This window comes from Humulus lupulus, chromosome 5 (genome assembly GCF_963169125.1).
Source record: "Humulus lupulus chromosome 5, drHumLupu1.1, whole genome shotgun sequence".
Classification (NCBI taxonomy): Eukaryota; Viridiplantae; Streptophyta; class Magnoliopsida; order Rosales; family Cannabaceae; genus Humulus; species Humulus lupulus.
Genome location: NC_084797.1, coordinates 240,183,693 through 240,202,071, shown reverse-complemented (window position 1 = coordinate 240,202,071; position 18,379 = coordinate 240,183,693). Strand labels below are relative to the sequence as shown.

General features: G+C 39.1%; 3 protein-coding genes across 3 annotated transcripts; 2 read left to right on the top strand and 1 right to left on the bottom strand.

Moving 5' to 3' along the window:
• Positions 1–4,095: 4,095 nt before the first annotated feature.
• On the bottom strand, positions 4,096–4,671 carry LOC133780170 (uncharacterized). The gene is made up of 2 exons (XM_062220042.1): positions 4,528–4,671; positions 4,096–4,434 (listed from the first exon to the last, which is right to left on the bottom strand). The coding sequence occupies exons 1-2, from the start codon at positions 4,669–4,671 to the stop codon at positions 4,096–4,098; spliced, it is 483 nt and encodes a 160-aa protein (XP_062076026.1).
• Positions 4,672–9,187: 4,516 nt separating this feature from the next.
• Positions 9,188–10,254, top strand: LOC133834097 (disease resistance response protein 206-like). The gene has a single exon (XM_062263599.1). The coding sequence runs from the start codon at positions 9,467–9,469 to the stop codon at positions 10,058–10,060; it is 594 nt and encodes a 197-aa protein (XP_062119583.1). The 5' UTR covers positions 9,188–9,466; the 3' UTR covers positions 10,061–10,254.
• Positions 10,255–17,293: 7,039 nt separating this feature from the next.
• On the top strand, positions 17,294–18,149 carry LOC133834096 (disease resistance response protein 206-like). Its single transcript, XM_062263598.1, has one exon. The coding sequence runs from the start codon at positions 17,354–17,356 to the stop codon at positions 17,945–17,947; it is 594 nt and encodes a 197-aa protein (XP_062119582.1). The 5' UTR covers positions 17,294–17,353; the 3' UTR covers positions 17,948–18,149.
• Positions 18,150–18,379: the final 230 nt, after the last annotated feature.

Genomic DNA, 18,379 nt, shown 5'->3' with positions numbered 1-18,379 from the left:
ATTAGCGAGCTGATCCCACGTCTTTAAACTCACTTAGTAACGACTCTAAGGGAGTAGGGCGTTACAGTCGGGGTTAAGCGATAATTATTAGGGACACTCGAGGAATTAGCGGGAATTGGGAACAAATGACCAAAATGCCCTTAAAATGTTTTAAGACTTAGGTTTTAATGGGAGGGCAAAATGGTCTTTTAGGTGGCTAAAAGAAGATAAGTGATATTCTGCCTTTATAGACTTAGTGGAATTTTTAGAAAGTAGTAGAGGCTGAAGGAAGAAAAAGGAAAAAAGAAAGAGGAAAAACAAAGACTCTTTTTCCCTCTCCCTATCGATCACATGTTCTCTCACTCTCCTTGAAGATTTTTGAGGCTGTAACTCAGAGGAAGCTTAGGCTGGAGCTTGGGGCAAGGGACCTTAGTGAAGCTAGAGGGTTTAGCAGGAATGAGTTTTCCGAGCTTTGTTAGAGATGATTTTTGAACTTGGGTTTTGGATGAAAGTTAAAGGAATTAAGCTTTGGGAACTGAGGAGTTAAAGGCTGGAAAGGCTTGGAGGACAACCTAGGGTCGAATTCCCCATCAAAGGTAAGGAATTCTGAGCTTGATCATCTGAGTTGCTGGGTTATCTCTAGTTTTTCTTAAGTGTTGGGTTTAATTCTTGTTTTCTTTGTTTGATGGTGCATGTGGCTAAATTTGAGATTGTTGGGCCATGTGGGATGAGATGTGGTGAATGGTAGGCTTGTTTTGAAGTGTAGTTGAGGTTTGGAGGGGTTCTAGGGAGTTTTGGCTTGGGGAAATTCGAAGAAGAAACTCAGTGTGCTGAAGGTGCTGTATGTAGCGCTGTAGCGCTACCCTACCTTCAGAAATGGGTTTTTGGGTATTTTCTTAGGGTTTTTGCCCAGGGGCTTGGGGTTTGATTCCACTACCTCGTTTGGTGGAATTAGGGCTTCCCGAGGTTAGGTTACGGAATTGAAGTTTAATGATGGGTCTATTTCATGGTCGTGACTAGGTGTACGTGTAGATGTGATTTTCTACAATTGATTAGACGGGCACCAACAACCTATCAAGAACAAAGAGAGAGAGACGAGATTGGGAGCACCGGTGAGGTGTGAGCCAAACCAACTCCGACGCTCAAGTTTTTTGGGCTGTGACAAAAGATGATTGAAAGCAATAAAACTAAGATGTAAATAATGAAGTAGTAACTGATGGATGAGTAATGGAATGGTTGGAGTGATGGTGGTGATGACGGGGGGACTGAACGGCTGGGTTAAGTCCGGTGAGGTCAGATCAGACTAACTAATTGGACCTGCGTGACTGGATCGTCCAGAGAGAGAATAGCTTCATTTTAATAAGAAAGTAAAAAGATAGTCAAGTGATTGTTCACTCCCCCCTTCTTAACCCCTGAGGGTCTTCTTTATAGTCGTTTTCTTCTTTTCGTTCTCCCTTCGTCTATCTCGCTCATCCGACTCATTCTTAGTGGTTGCATTTTGACTGCTTCAATGTCCCTGACTGACTGAATGCACCTGGGCTTGGGTCTGAGTACCAGCTAACTTGTTTTGGATGGCTAAGCCCATTTACATAGGTTTTGGGCCTTGATTGCTTATTGGGCCTGGCAAGCTAGTCTGGCTGACTAGATGGGCTTTAATTATAGACAATTTTTGTCCCCTACAGTTTGTCCCTCACTCTCTAGTTAGAATTAATTCTAGCTAGAGAGTTTATAATGTCGAATTATATGCACCATGGGACCTTAAGGCTTTTTGGCCAAACGGGGTGAGTGTCTATGTAGCCAGGTGGATGAGTGGCCGAATAGGCCAAGCGGCTAGGTGCCAGATGTCTGAGTGGACGAGTGGGCAGGTGGCCGAGTGGATGAGTGTCAGATGGCTGAGTGGTCGAGTAGGCTGAGTGGCCTATGGGCGAGTGGCTAGGTGCCAGATGGCTGAGTGGCCGAGTGGATGAGTGGCCATGAAAGACGGCCGAGTGGCTGAGTGCTCATTCGGGATGGCCGAGTGCTCCGCCGGGGTGGCCGAGTGCTCCTCTGGGATGGCCGAGTGCTCCTCTGGGATGGCCGAGTGCTCTTTCGGGGTGGCCGAGTGCTCCGTCGGGGTGGCCGAGTGACTCGTGTGCTTGGGCTGAGTGGGCCGAGTGCTTCTCTGGGATGGTTGAGTGCTCCGCCGGAGTGGCCGAGTGGCTCGTGTGCTTTGGCCGAATGGCCTGTCGATGAGGCTGTGTGCCCGGGGGAGATGGCCGAGTGGGCCAAGTGCACCTCCGGGATGGCCGAGTGGCCAGGAGAGATGGACGAATGGCTGATTGCTCATCCGGGATGGTCGAGTGCTCTGCTAGGGTGGTCGAGTGCTCCTCTGGGTGGCCGAGTGCTCCTTCGGGATGGGCGAGTGCTCTGCCAGGGTGGCCGAGTGAATCGTGTGCTTGGGCTGAGTGGCCTACCGATGAGGCTGTGTGCCCGGGGGAGATGGTTGAGTGGGTCGAGTGCTCCTCCGGGATGGTCGAGTGCTCTGCCGGGGTGGCCGAGTGACTCGTGTGCTTGGGCCGAGTGGCCTGCCGATGAGGCTGTGTGCCCAGGGGAGATGGCTGAGTGGGCCAAGTGCTCCTCCAGGATGGCCAAGTGGCCTACTTCTCATGAACTTCATTTGTCTTTGAGACTTTTTAGGTGTTTCCTAGGGAAAATTGAGGACCTTTTGGTAGGGCCTCTTGATGGTTGACCACTTCTTTTTTCACCCTTACATTCATGGCCTTATATGACCAATCAGGGAGTTTCTGTTTGATCTTTTTGTGATGGTGATAAATGTAATTTTTTTTGTTTTAGTTACTTTAGGATAGTATTCTGATCCATATAGTTCTTTTTTCTGAATTAGTGGTCTGTCTGACTAACTAGTAAAGACCTAATTTATTCAATAGGCATATCTTGCTTTAAGGGTACTTTCAGATTGACTGGTTGACTAACTGGTCATTTTGTAATTTAATTGGTATAATAGTCTATCTGTTTGTTTAACACGAAATCTTTGCCGTGTATATCTTTGATGTTAGGTTTGTCTATCTGACTAATTGTTGATAACTTGTTTTTCTTAATTGTGCCTTAATGAATGGTTCATCTGACTGATTGTTGAGTCGCTTGGTGGTTCTTACTTGTGTGTCTAGTTGAATGTGTTGAAAGCTGAGGTAGCTTCGTTGGAGAATCGAATGTTAGTGATTGGGCTAGAAGCTGAGATCGAGTGTCGTGGCATAATGGCCAGTGGATGGAAAACTTTGAGGAATTGGAGAAGATGATGGCTGAAGAGACGACCCGTGCCGAAGAGTTAGTCACTTCTTTTGGTGTCATGATTGCTCATGATCTAGTTGCAGATGATTGATTCCTCCTTTGTTCAAGTTCTCTGTTGGGGGATGACTGAGTTTGTCTCATCTTATGTATTTTTAGTTGTTGTATGGACTTTTTCTTATGTAGTATTGTATCCTGACCTAACTGACCTAGTTTTGTTGTATTCTGACTGGTTGTAGCTTGTGTTAGTGTTCTTTAAGTTGTTGTATTGAATGCCGGATGGCTACATGATTTATGAAGTATTAGTATCTTATTCCCCCAATCTAAGTACGAAGTTACTCAGTCAATTTATACTTAGATTTGTTATTGATCTATTCGTTGTATATGTAGAATCACGAAAAAAAATGGTTGTGATAGGGGGATGTGCTCCGTGGAGCTGCCTACATACCCTTTGCAGGGATCAAGCCCGAATGTAGTTCTGACACTTCCTGCATGATAGTGTTAGTATGTTGCTTGAATGAAGATCCCGTGAGATCATTGATGAAAGAAAATGAAAGAAGAATGGATTGAGTTAAAAGTGATACTGTTTTAAGTGGATAGCGTTCCAACTGTTGTTAATTTCGCATCCTTCTTTAGTTTGTAGCATGTATGCCCCATGTCCGACTACCTTCGTGATCAGGTAGGGACCTTCCCATGTTGGGGCGAGCTTACCTGCTCCTGCTTCCTTTGTGTTCTGGAACACTTTTCGTAGTACCCAATCTCCTACTTTGAATGTCCGAGTGCAGATGTTCTTGTTGTAATGTTTGGCTATGCTTTGTTGATAGACTAAGACTCTTAAGAGTGGTTTGTCCCTTCTTTCGTTGATGGTGCGAGTTCGTAGCACATGTTTTCCCAATTCACTTCGTCTGTTGTCAGCTCATATCTGGCTGTCGGAACTCCACTCTCGGTAGGGATGACTGCCTCCATCCTGTAGGCTAACAAGAAAGGTGTCTCTCCCGTTGAAGTCCTTGCTGTGGTTCGGTAGGAACAAAGGACACCTAGCAACTCGTCAGCCCATCTTCCCTTAGCTTTTTCAAGGCGCTTCTTGATGTTGTTCATGATAGTCTTGTTGGATGACTCTGCTTGTCCATTTGTTTGGGGATATCTTGGCGTGGAGAAGCTGAGCTTGATATTCTAGAATTTGCAGAAGTCTTGGAAGTCAAAACTGATGATTTGAGAGCCATTGTTCGTTACGATCTTTTTCGGTACTCCATACCTGCAAATTACATTCTTCCAAATGAAGCCCTTTACTTCTTTGTCTCTGACTTGGTGGAACGAGTCTGGTTCAATCCACTTGTTGAAGTAGTCAGTTACTACAATAATGTACACCTTCTGTCCTGGTGCGGTTGGAAGCATGCCAACTATGTCCATCCCTCATTTCATGAATGGCCAAGGGGATGTGATTGAGATGAGACGCTCCAGAGGTTGGTGGGATATTTGAATGAACCGTTGGCATATTTCGCATCGTCTTGCATAGTCGGAGGAGACGGCTCGCATAGTTGGCCAGTAGTAGCCTTGTGTTAGGGCGCAGTGCGCCAAGCTTCGTACCCCAGAGTGGTTGCTGCACTCTCCTTCATGCAACTCAGCCAGTATGTATTTGGCCTCTGCAGGGTTAATGCATTTCAAATATGGACCAGAAAAGGAACATTTATAGAGTTTACCTCGTATAATAGTGAAGCAGGCTGATTGAGCCTTGACCCGACGTTCTTCGTTCTTATCTTTGGGAAGTATGTCCTGCTCCAAGTACTCGACTATTGGAGCCATCCATGTTTGGTTGTTGGAGATGTCACTAACTTACTCTTCTTCATCTTTCCAGACAACTGTCATTGGAGATATACTACAGGTATTGTCTTGGGATCGGTTGTTTGGATGGAGGATCCAAGGTTTGCTAATGCATTTGCATGACTGTTCTCCCCTCTTGGTACTTGGTTGATAGTGAACTCATCGAAAACCGACTGCAACTCTTTAGTCTTGTTGAGGTAGGCTATCATCTTGTTATCCCGGGCCTGGTAGCTACCTTGCATTTGGTTGACTACCAATTGAGAATCACTGAAGACCACGATCCTTTTGACTCCCATGTCTTTGGCTAGTCCGAGTCCAGCTATCATTGCTTCGTATTCAACTTCATTGTTGGTAGCTTTGAACCCGCATCGAACTGCTTGTTCGTTTACGTCACCTTTGGGTGAAGTCAGGACGAGTCCGAGTCCGCTTCCTTTAGTGTTACTTGAGCCGTCTACTTGCAACTTCCAGATTTCGGCTGACTGTCCCTCGGTCAGACAACAAAGTTCTTTTTCTGCTTGCACATGCATGTAAGGTGTAAAATCTGCAATGAAGTCTGCTAATACCTGAGATTTGAGGGAAGTCTGTGGCTTGTATGTTACTTCATACTCGCTGAGCGCTACCGCCCACTTGGTAAGTCTACCTGATAGTTTCGGTTTATGGAGGATTGTTTTGAGTGGGAAGATGGTCAGGACCGTTATTGGATGGCACTGGAAGTATGGGCGTAGCTTCCTTGCTGCCTGGATGAGTGCTAGTGCAAGCTTCTCCAACTGGCTATATTGGGTTTCTGCATCAAGCAAGGCTTTGCTTACATAGTAGACTGGAGATTGCTTGCCTTCCTCTTCTCGGACTAGGACCGCGCTAACTGCCGCCTCGGATACTGCTAGACAGATGAATAATGTTTCATTGTCATTTGGCTTTGAAGGGAGAGGCGGGCTGGTCAGGTACTATTTTATTTAGGCTAGTGCCTCTTCACATTCAGCTGTCCACTCAAAGGTTTTTTATTTCCTTAGTGTGTTAAAGAAGAGGTGACATCGTTCTGATGACTTTGAGATGAATTGGCTGAGTGCTGCGATGCGTCCAGTTAACTTCTGTACGTCTTTTATGCACGTTGGGGAAGGAATCCTTTGGATTGAATCTATCTGTGCTAGGTTAGCCTTGATTTCCCTTTGAGTTACTAGGTACCCAAGGAACTTTCCTGAAGTCACACCAAAAGAACATTTAGTTGGATTCAGTTTCATGTTATATTTCCTAAGAATGTCAAAAGATTATTTTAAATGGCTGATATGGTCCTCTGCAATGAGGGATTTGACGAGCATGTCATCAATGTGACTTCCATCGTCTTCCCCAGCAAGTCGACAAACATCTTGTTGACTAATCTCTGGTAAGTTGCTCTTGCGTTCTTCAATCCGAATGGCATGACCTTGTAGCAGAATATGCCCAAGTTGGTCATGAAGGCTGTCTTTTCCTGGTCGTCTGGATGCATCAAGATCTGGTTGTATCCTGAGTATGCATCCATGAAGCTTAGGAGTTCATGACCAGCTATGGCGTCTACCAGCATGTCTATGTGTGGTAATGGGAATGAGTCTTTTGGACATGCCTTGTTGAGGTCTGTGAAGTCGATGCAGACTCGTCATTTGCCATTCTTCTTCTTTACAATGACTACTGAAAAACCTAAGTTTTTTCCTATCTTTCCAATTTTACAATATTCATCTAGATTTTATCTTGATTTATGCTTGAACATTAACAATAAAATCATAAGAGTCAACACGCAAAATTACAAGCTTCGTCTGCACTGAAAACTTATTCCAGCTGACTAGTGCTTGGGTTCCTTGAACCAGGGTAATAATTCTCACTATATCAAGAAGTAATTTTACAATAACCAGTTCAAGAATCAACCTGTAAAACTATACAATCTATCTCAAAATACAGTGAAGCTTTTTACCCTAAATAACCAAATCTCTTGGCTATAGATGCAAGATCCCCTTGCTTCAATGTTAAACTCCCTTTAACAGTATCTCATATCCGAACACCTTCAGATCTATGGCATTAAGACCCAGCTGAACTCTTTCAGCAATCATGGCTTGACTTCAGAACTTGCACATAAACCTTCAACCACCATCAATGGAGTTTCTTGCAAGAACCTGCAAAAATTAACAGAAGAAAGAGAAGAGAAAATACAAACACAATATCCAATCGTCCGATCTAAGAGAATTGGTTGTAACTAATTAACCAGGCCAATATATATACTTAGCTGCAATTAGGTATAAACCAGAAACAACCAACAACTGTTAATCACTAACAACATTGCTGTACACACAGGCTGGCGTGGTCACTTACTAAAAACGAACAAACTCCAGACATAACATAAGACCATTCCAGACACGACTAGACCTAATTTTTCATACTGAAAATATTGGTCCTTACAACTACGTTGGCCAACCAGTCGGAATAATGCACCTCCCTCACGAACCCATTATCAATGAGCTTTTGATCTTCTTCGTTAATGGCTTTGTTCCTTTCAGGGGCAAATTTTCTTCTTTTTTGCTTCTTTAGTGGGTAGTCTGGATCAACCTGCAATTTATGGACAATCACTTCGGGGTCAATTCTGGTCATGTCTGCATGGGACCAAGCAAAACAATCATAATGGACAGAAAGAAAATCAATGAGTTTAGTTTTGATGTCAGGGTCCAATCGTGATCCGATTTGGACTTTGTGATCTGGGATGTCTGGATGTATCTGAACTTCGTCCAACTTCTCCATGTCTAGTTGGTTCATCTGGGAGTCAGTCTGTCTGTCTTCCTGTAATTGCTATAACTGAGCGGGTTTGGCCTTTATGGTAGTCTGGTAACATGCTCTTGAATCTTTCTGTTGGCCTTTGATTTCTTTTACTCCCCATTTAGTTAGGAACCTTAGAACTTGGTGGTATGTTGAAGGGACTGCCTCCATTTCATATATCCATGGTCGACCTAGTATCATGTTGTAAGCAGACAGAGAGTCTACTTTAGAAAAAACAAAGAGATGGAGATGAGTAAACACAAACTTTAAGTATTTTTACTGCAATTTCATTTTTAGAAAAAAAAAAAAGATGGAGAAGAGTAATATGCCCTTTTATAGTTTTATTGACTTTATAACATGACCAATCAATAAGTTTGTGAAGAAATTTAAGCATTTAGAAAATGATTGACTAACAACTAACAAAATTATTAGCTTGGAAAGTTCAAGTGGGGTTTAGCTTTGAATTTTCAAGTGGAGCTTCTTTAGCTAATTAAAATATAAGGAAATTTTATTTTCTCATAGCGATGGAATAAAGTTGAAAATTACTTAACTAAGTAGAAATTTAAACATTTAAAGAGTAAAATTACGTAATGGATATCAACTTCATGATGGTGTGTATAAATATAGAATATGATCGATAAACTTCACGAGAATATTGAAGAAAATCGTCAATATTTTATAGCTTTCAATAATTCACTTACAATACAATATTCTTTATTCTTTATCTTTTATGCTATAATATTAATACGTTGCATATATATACTTCGATTTAAGCACATTTCTATAACATAGAGTTATGAAATATTATATTAATCTATTTTTAAGTGTAATAATATTAGTATTAGCGCATTTATTACACACAAAATATAATTACTGCATATTTTTTAAATACTCGTAAAAATAATGTGCTCCTATACCTAAATATTTAGAGTCCCACAACATGTGTAATTTAAAAAATATATATATACACACATAAATATGTATTTACAATTTGTGTGAAAAAAATGTGATGATATTATTTTTCTAATTATTGACATATTAATGAAATAAAGAGGGGTGACTTTTAAAAGTAAACATGTATATATTGATCAACTACAACTACTTCTTAATCACAATTTATAGAAGAGTCATTATGCAAAAACTTCTATTTTTCAAAGTGCTTTTGCACTTTAGCTCAGTTTTAATAAATATTTTCAAAATAGTTTTTAATAATTTAGACAACTAGTCGAAAATTTAAACAGGTAGTGAAAAAATTCAAATAGCCGATCGAAAATTTTAGACAGTTAGTCGAAAAATTTAGACAACGGATCGAATTTTAGACAAATACTATTTTGCGAAAAATGATCAAAACAACATGAAAGTTCAAAATAAAAATAAAAAAAAAATCAATTTTCAATAATATCTCTGTATAAAAACAAAAGTTTGGTAAAGATTCGTGATAAAATTCCAAATGCATGAAAGCACAAATGTGGAAACACAGTAAAGCAAACTCAAAGTCTCTCTCTATATATAGATATATGTTGGTGAATATTGATCAAAACTCACACTCTCTCTCTCGCTTTAATTAGATATATCTTCTCTATTAATTGGTACAATACAACCAAGAAAAATGGGAATGAAAAATCCAATGATATTTATTATCTTTTTCATGCTTTTCTCTCTGTCTTCTTTTTCTCCTTTCTCTTTAGCCAAACCATTAGAAAACAACAACAATAAGAAGCCTTATTACAAGCCATGCAAAACCCTAATGCTCTACTTCCACGACATCATCTACAACGGTCAAAACGCCGCCAACGCCACGTCTGCCATAGTGGCGGCGCCTCAAGGAGCCAACTTGACCATCCTGGCCGGCCAGTTCCACTTCGGAAACGTCGTCGTTTTCGATGACCCCATAACCCTCGACAACAAACTCCGGTCCGGGCCGGTGGGTAGGGCTCAGGGGTTCTACATCTACGACACCAAGAACACCTACACGGCCTGGCTGGGCTTCACCTTCGTCCTCAACAACACCGAAGTGGGTCGGGGCACCATCGGCTTTGCCGGAGCCGACCCCACCATGGTCAAGGCTAGGGACATCTCGGTCGTCGGTGGCACCGGAGATTTCTTCATGCACCGTGGGATTGCCACTATCACCACTGATTCTTTTGAGGGTGCAGTTTACTTTCGTCTTAGGGTTGATATCAAGTTCTACGAGTGTTGGTGATCATTTGATGACTTTTATCAACACCAACTTTGTCATTATATATATATATATGTATTTTTCTGTTTTCGTTTGATTCGTTTGCGTCAACTACAGTTAGTTTAGTGCCAGAGATATTTGTATGGATCTTTCCATATTGATGTTTCTAGTTTGTGTTTAATAAATGAATAAAATGAACTGTTTGGATTTTTGAAGTATATTATAATGGGCTATATTCTTACTTTTTTTTTTACTTTCTTTGTACGTACATGTACCAATTATTATTATTATTTTAGTATAAAGTTTGCCATTATTTAATTTGATCATGGTTATACCATCTAAGTTAGTTTATTTGACTGAAAAAGTTATTTTAATATATATATATATCACAAAATTAATTAATAAAATGTGAAATTATTAATTATCATGAGTTGACGTGGATTTTTCTTTTTGTTTTTTTTTTTGGTTCTTTGTTTACGGTCAAGACAGATTATTGCCATATCCATACATAGTTTTTTTTTTTGATGAATAAGCCATTGTATTACTCAAAAACAAACCAATACAACCACCACTTGTGCACCCAATACATATACAAGAACCCACAGTAGTCAACCGGGATAACAGACCCAACCAATCATCCCTAATATCTGACTAATACAGATCAAAGCAACCTGGTAAAAAAATCTCTATCTTTCCTAGAAGCTTTACAAGGAAATATACTAAGCAATCGAAATTTACAATCTCTTTGAATTCTACTAACTGTATGATGCACTTGCCACAATTTTTGATTCCAAAGTACATCATTTCTTACTCTCCAAAGATGGTATACTGTTGCAGCAAGACAGGAGAAGAATATACTTTTATATGTACTCGACACATGCTTGGCATGATAAATGCAATGCAGGAGCCTGTGGAGATTGATGGACTGTGCATTCCAATGAAGCCAGCCTTTGATAGCTTCTAAACATCTCTTGCTGTATGTACACTTGAAAAAAAGATGTTCTATGTCTTCATTCTCTGCTCCACACAGCAGACAAACCAGATCCATATTAGTATTATATCTAGCAATTCGATTCTTTGTGTGCAACCGATCCCACATGACTAACCACATGATAAAACGATGTTTGGGAGTGATAAATCTATCCCAAACAAATTTCCTCCATGGTACTCGGACTTCAGGAGAAACCAGCAGATTTACACCAAGTTGAATATGATACCTCTGTGATAAGAAAGAAACAGCAGAGATTTTGGCTTTAAAGCAGTCCTTCACAGCTACTAAGCGCTTCCAGTACCAACTACAATCTAAGGGACACTTGTAATCCCACCAATTCTTTTCCATCAGGTACACGCTATTAATCCACTTAACAAACAGGTTATCTTTCTTTTTGGCAATTGCCCAAACATACTTCCCCATGGCAGCTAAATTCCAATCATGTAATCGCCGAAATCCTAATCCACCAGCCGCCCTTGATGCACAAGTATACTCCCAAGCAATCAATCCTGGTAAATGGGATTCTGAGATGCCTTTCCAAAGAAAAGCCCTACAAATTGCTTCAACATCTTTTATCAATTTCTTTGGTAGAATCATTATTTGAGCCCAATATGAATGCATTGAGATGAGGACTGAATTGATCAAGGTCACTCCCCCCATATAAGATAGATTTCGAGTGCTCCATGAACGAATCCTACTAGTCATCTTCTCCACGATGCATTGACAATCTGCTGCAGAAATTTGTTTAGAACATATAGGTATCCCGAGGTACCTGAACGGCAGGTAACTTCGAGTGAAACCAGAAGCCGCCAGCACTCTCTCTACAACAGTATCAGAGATTCCATGACAGTATATAGCAGTTTTCTCAGCATTAGGAAGCAAACCCGAAGAAGAAGAAAATAGCTTCAAACCTCTCAACATAAGCATTATTGAAACAAAGTCTCCATTGCAAAAGATAAGAAGGTCGTCCGCAAAACATAAATGATTCAACTTCATATTTGAACATTTAGTATGGAACTTGAACCCAGGTAATGACCCCACCTTACTCATAATTCGAGACAAGTACTCCAACCCAAGCACAAACAATAAGGGGGAAATGGGGTCTCCTTGTCTAAGTCCTCTTTTTGATGCAAAGAACCCATGTAAAGATCCATTGAGAAGCAATGAGAACTTGGGAGTTGTGACACATGCCATTATTAAATCTGAAAAAGATTGAGGAAATTCAAAAGCCTTAAGCATCTCTTCAATGAACCCCCACTCTATTGTGTCATACGCTTTCCTTAAGTCAATTTTTATCATACAGCTAGGTTTGCAATTGCTACGCCCATATAGTCTCACCAGATCCTGACACACCATGATATTATGAGCAATATATCTTCCATGTACAAAACCCCCCTGGTTCTCAGCAATTAAGTCAGGCAAAATTTGTCTCAATCTCGCGCAAATCACTTTCGATGCAGCCTTATATATCACATTGCAACATGAGATAGGCCGAAAATCACTCACACTTCGCGGACAACTGCTCTTAGGAATAAGAGTAATGGTGGTTGTGTTAATGGCCTTAAGAATTTTTCCTGATCTCAAAAATGATAGAATAGCAGATACCACTTCTGAACCAACCAATGCCCAATTATCTTGATAGAAACAACTTCCAAAACCATCCGGACCTGGAGCCTTCAAACCAGGAATAGAGAAAATAGCTTCTTTGATCTCCTGAGGTGTGTACTCGGTTTTAAGTAAGCTGGAATGCACCTCAGAAAGTTTAGGCCCAAGGTTGATGATATAATTCTTCACCCGATGCCTGTTCTGCATCTCAGATCCAAGGAGCTGATGATAGTATTGTAAAAAGGCTTCCTGAACAGCAAGAGGAGTATCACACCAGACCCCCTGCGCATCCTCTATTGAAAAAATCCTGTTCTGAATTCTCCTTGCCTTTAGTGACGCATGGAATATTGCTGAGTTTTCATCTCCATTTTTAGCCCAAGAAACTTTGGCTTTCTGAGCTAAAAAGAGAGAATAAGCCTTAAAAACTTTAGCATATTTGCCCCGAGCCACTTGTTCCTCATGCTGTAAACGAGAGTTGTGGGGATCTTTATTCACTTCTTCCTGCAAAACCAGTAATTCCTCCTTTGCTATCATTTCTGCTTTGTGAATCTCATGGAAACCTTCCTTATTAATGCTCTTAAGAATTTGTTTTAGGCGTTTAAGTTTAACTGTCAACTGGTACATCTCCGTGCCCTCCACTCCTTCCTGCCAACACTTAGCAATTCGCTCACCAAAATCATCTGCATCCTTCCACATTCGAAAGTAGTGAAATGGCTTCTTGCCACTAATCACATCCTGATATATCGAGACTAAAATGGGACTGTGATCAAAGCTTCCCTCAGGTAAAAAGTTAGCTTCCGAAAACTGAAAACAATCTGTCCATTGAGGATTAACTAAGGCTCTATCTAACTTAGAGAAAACTCGATCCTCTGGTTTCTGCTTATTATTCTAGGTGTAAAAAATCCCAGAGTATTTCAGATCATCCAAGCTACACTTTGCCACACAATCTCGAAAATCTTGAGTAGGACTTTTAGTAGATCCTCTTCCCACTCTTTCATTGCTAAACAGAATATCATTAAAGTCCCCCATAACTATCCAAGGCCCCTGAATTTGCAGTGAAATCTCTTCCAAGTCCATCCAAAGCTGGCCTCTCTTCTTATCTTCATTAAATCCATACACGAAAGTAACCTCAAATCTGTCTTATTTCTGTCTTGGGTGCACAACACAGTGAATTACTTGAGCTGTACATAAGCTAATATTAACAGTAAACAAACTTGGCAGCCATGCAACAACTATCCTCCCTTTATCAAGCCAAGGATTATTATTTGTAAAACACCAATTCAAAAAAAGATTAGAATATAGAGAACCCATGATTTTATTCTTAACCTTCGTCTCAAGGAGACTCACTAGCCCAGCTCTTATTGAATAAATCAATTGCTTGATTTCTCGATGTTTTTGATGGCTATTGATCCCCCTAACATTCCAACACAATATCTTATCCATTAGAAGTAGAGGGTACTCCCCCCTCTCCCCTAAGACAAATGACAGTCTCCTGCTCTTGACTATTCAGTATATCAAACCTATTCGCCACCTGAGTCTTAACTGGAATAACTTCTTTTTCTATTCTTTTCCCTTTCTCAACTTTTTGAAAGCCCTCCTTATCTACACTTGGTACCAATTTCTCCATGTTATTCACTTTTACTTTAGGCACCCATTGTTGCTTCTCTGCTTCCTTATCTGTGATCTTCTTCCTACACTGCTTAGTCTCATGCCCCAAACCTGAACAGCTATAACAAGCAAGGGGTAGCCATTCATATTTCACTTCCAACTCAATATCCCTATCAAACTCATCTGTAAATGAGATTGAGTTAGGGAATTCCTGAGCAAACTCAACCTCTATTAGCACACGAGGATACAGCAATCTATCCATGTGCTTGGTTATATTATCAACTTGTAAAGGTTTACCAATCTGCCCTACTATCTTGAATAAGGATTTCTCACCCCAATACTTGATGTCCAACCCCTGTAATATAAGTCGACTTATCGCCAACGAAATATTATTTTTGGTAATAGTAACATAAAAGAATTGTTGATAATTGACATTTTAAGATCTCATGCACCACATGAGATATTATATCACAGGTTAGCGATATTTCATAATATTTATTAAATTCAAATATGTAGGACTCGATATTAAATTACATAAATATCGATACCTCACATCTTTGGATTGTTGGGCATCAGTGGAGTCGCCTAGAAATTCTCAGCAGAAAAATAATATATTACTAAACATACAATCTATCTCAAAATACAGTGAAGTTTTTTACCCTAAATAACCAAATCCCTTGGCTATATATAGATGCAAGATCCCATTGCTTCAATGTTGAACTCCCTTTAACAATATCTCATATCCGAACACCTTTGGATCTATGGCATCAAGACCGAGCTGAACTCTTTCAGCAATCATGGCTTGACTTCAGAACTTGCACAGAAACCTTCAACCACCATCAATGGAGTTTCTTGCAAGAACCTGCAAAAATCAACAGAAGAAAGAGAAGAGAAAATACAAACACAATATCCAATCGCCCGATCTAAGAGAGTTGGTTGTAACTAATTAACCAGGACAATATATATACTTAGCTGCAATTAGGTATAAACCAGAAACAACCAACAACTGTTAATCACTAACAACATTGCTGTACACACAGGCTGACGTGGTTACTTACTAAAAACGAACAAACTCCAGACATAGCATAAGACCATTCCAGACACGACTGGACCTAATTTTTCATACTGAAAATATTGGTCCTTACAACTACGTTGGCCAACCAGTCGGAATAATGCACCTCCCTCACGAACCCATTATCAATGAGCTTTTGAACCTCTTCGTTAATGGCTTTGTTCCTTTCAGGGGAAAATTTTCTTCTTTTTTGCTTCCTTGGTGGGTAGTCTGGATCAACCTGCAATTTATGGACAATCACTTTGGGGTCAATTCCGGTCATGTCCGCATAGGACCAAGCAAAACAATCATAATGGACAAAAAGAAAATCAATGAGTTTAGTTCTGATGTCAGGGTCCAATCGTGATCTGATTTGGACTTTGTGATCTGGGATGTCTGGATGTATCTGAACTTCGTCCAACTCCTCCATATCTGGTTGGTTCATCTGGGAGTCAGTCAGTCAGTCTTCCTGTAATTTCTATAACTGAGCGGGCTTGGCCTTTATGGTAGTCTGGTAACATGCTCTTGAATCTTTCTATTGGCCTTTGATTTCTTTTACTCCCTATTTAGTTAGGAACCTTAGAACTTGGTGGTATGTTGAAGGGACTGCCTCCATTTCATGTATCCATGGTCGACCTAGTATCACGTTGTAAGCACACAGAGAGTCTACTTTAGAAAAAACAAAGAGATGGAGATGAGTAAACACAAATTTTAAATATTTTAGCTACAATTTCATTTTTAGAAAAAAAAAAGATGGAGAAGAGTAATTTGTCCTTTTATAGTTTTATTGACTTTATAACATGACCAATCAATAAGTTTGTGAAGAAATTTAAACATTTAGAAAATGATTGACTAACTACTAACAAAATCATTAGCTTGGAATGTTCAAGTGGGGTTTAGCTTTGAATTTTCAAGTGGAGTTTCTTTAGCTAATTAAAAATAAGGAAATTTTATTTTATTTTCTCATAGCGATGGAATAAAGTTGAAAATTACTTAACTAAGTAGAAATTTAAACATTTAAAGAGTAAAATTACGTAATGGATATCAACTTCATGATGGTGTGTAATAAATATAGAATATGATCGATAAACTTCACGAGAATATTGAAGAAAATCGTCAATATTTTATAGCTTTCAATAATTCACTTACAATACAATATTCTTTATTCTTTATCTTTTATGCTATAATATTAATACGTTGCATATATATACTTCGATTTAAGCACATTTCTATAACATAGAGTTATGAAATATTATATTAATCTATTTTTAAGTGTAATAATATTAGTATTAGCGCATTTATTACACACAAAATATAATTACTGCATATTTTTTAAATACTCGTAAAAATAATGTGCTCCCATATATACCTAAATATTTAGATAGTCCCACAACATGTGTAATTTAAAAAAAATATATATACACACATAAATATGTATTTACAATTTGTGTAAAAAAAATGTGATGATATTATTTTTCTAATTATTGACATATTAATGAAATAACGAGGGGTGACCTTTAAAAGTAAACATGTATATATTGATCAACTACAACTACTTCTTAATCACAATATATAGAAGAGTCACTATGCAAAAACTTCTATTTTTCAAAGTCATTTTGTATTTTAGGCCAGTTTTAATAAATATTTTCAAAATGGTCTCTAATAATTTAGATAATTAGTCGAAAATTTAGACAGATAGTGAAAAAATTCAAATAGTCGGTCGAAAATTTTAGATAGTTGGTTGAAAAATTTAGACAACGGATCGAATTTTAGACAGATGCATTTTTGCAAAAAATTATCAAAACAATGTGAGAGTTCAAAATAAAAATAAAAATAAGTCAATTTTCAATAATTTCTCTGTATAAAAACAAAAGTTTGGTAAAGATTCGTGATAAAATTCCAAATGCATGAAAGCACAAATGTGGAAACACAGTAAAGCAAACTCGAAGTCTCTCTATATATATAGATATATATTGGTGAATATTGATCAAAACTCACACTCTCTCTATCTCTTTCATTAGATATATCTTCTCTATTAATTGGTACAATACTACCAAGAAAAATGGGAATGAAAAATCCAATGATATTTATTATCTTTTCATTGCTTTTCTCTCTGTCTTCTTTTTCTCCTTTCTCTTTAGCCAAATCATTAGAAAACAACAACAATAAGAAGCCTTATTACAAGCCATGCAAAACCCTAATGCTCTACTTCCACGACATCATCTACAACGGTCAAAACGCCGCCAACGCCACGTCGGCCATAGTGGCGGCGCCTCAAGGAGCCAACTTGACCATCCTGGCCGGCCAGTTCCACTTCGGAAACGTCGTCGTTTTCGATGACCCCATAACCCTCGACAACAATCTCCGGTCCGAGCGGGTGGGTAGGGCTCAGGGGTTCTACATCTACGACACCAAGAACACCTACACGGCCTGGCTGGGCTTCACCTTCGTCCTCAACAACACTGAAGTGGGGCGGGGCACCATCAGCTTTGCCGGAGCCGACCCCATCATGGTCAAGTCTAGGGACATCTCGGTCGTCGGTGGCACCGGAGATTTCTTCATGCACCGTGGGATTGCCACTATTACCACTGATTCTTTTGAGGGTGAAGTTTACTTTCGTCTTAGGGTTGATATCAAGTTCTACGAGTGTTGGTGATCATTTGATGACTTTTATCAACACCAACTTTGTCATTATATATACATATATATATATGTATTTTTCTGTTTCGTCGTTTGATTCGTTTGTGTCAACTACAGTTAGTTTAGTGCCAGAGATATTTGTATGGATCTTTCCACAGTGATGTTTCTAGTTCGTGTTTAATAAATGAATAAAATGAACTGTTTGGATTTTTGAAGTATATTATAATGGGCTATATTCTTACTTTTTTTTTTACTTTCTTTGTACGTACATGTACCAATTATTATTATTATTTTAGTATAAAGTTTGCCATTATTTAATTTGATCATGGTTATACCATCTAAGTTAGTTTATTTGACTGAAAAAGTTATTTTAATATATATATATATATCACAAAATTAATTAATAAAATGTGAAATTATTAATTATCATGAGTTGACGTGGATTTTT

Coding starts and splice junctions, on each gene's coding strand:
- LOC133834096 (XM_062263598.1), top strand. CDS start 17,354: ATGGGAATGAAAAATCCAATGATATTTATTATCTTTTCATTGCTTTTC.
- LOC133780170 (XM_062220042.1), bottom strand. CDS start 4,671: ATGGACATAGTTGGCATGCTTCCAACCGCACCAGGACAGAAGGTGTAC. Junction 4,435..4,527: donor AGGGCTTCATTTGGAAGAAT/GTAATTTGCAGG, acceptor TGCAAATTCTAG/AATATCAAGCTCAGCTTCTC.
- LOC133834097 (XM_062263599.1), top strand. CDS start 9,467: ATGGGAATGAAAAATCCAATGATATTTATTATCTTTTTCATGCTTTTC.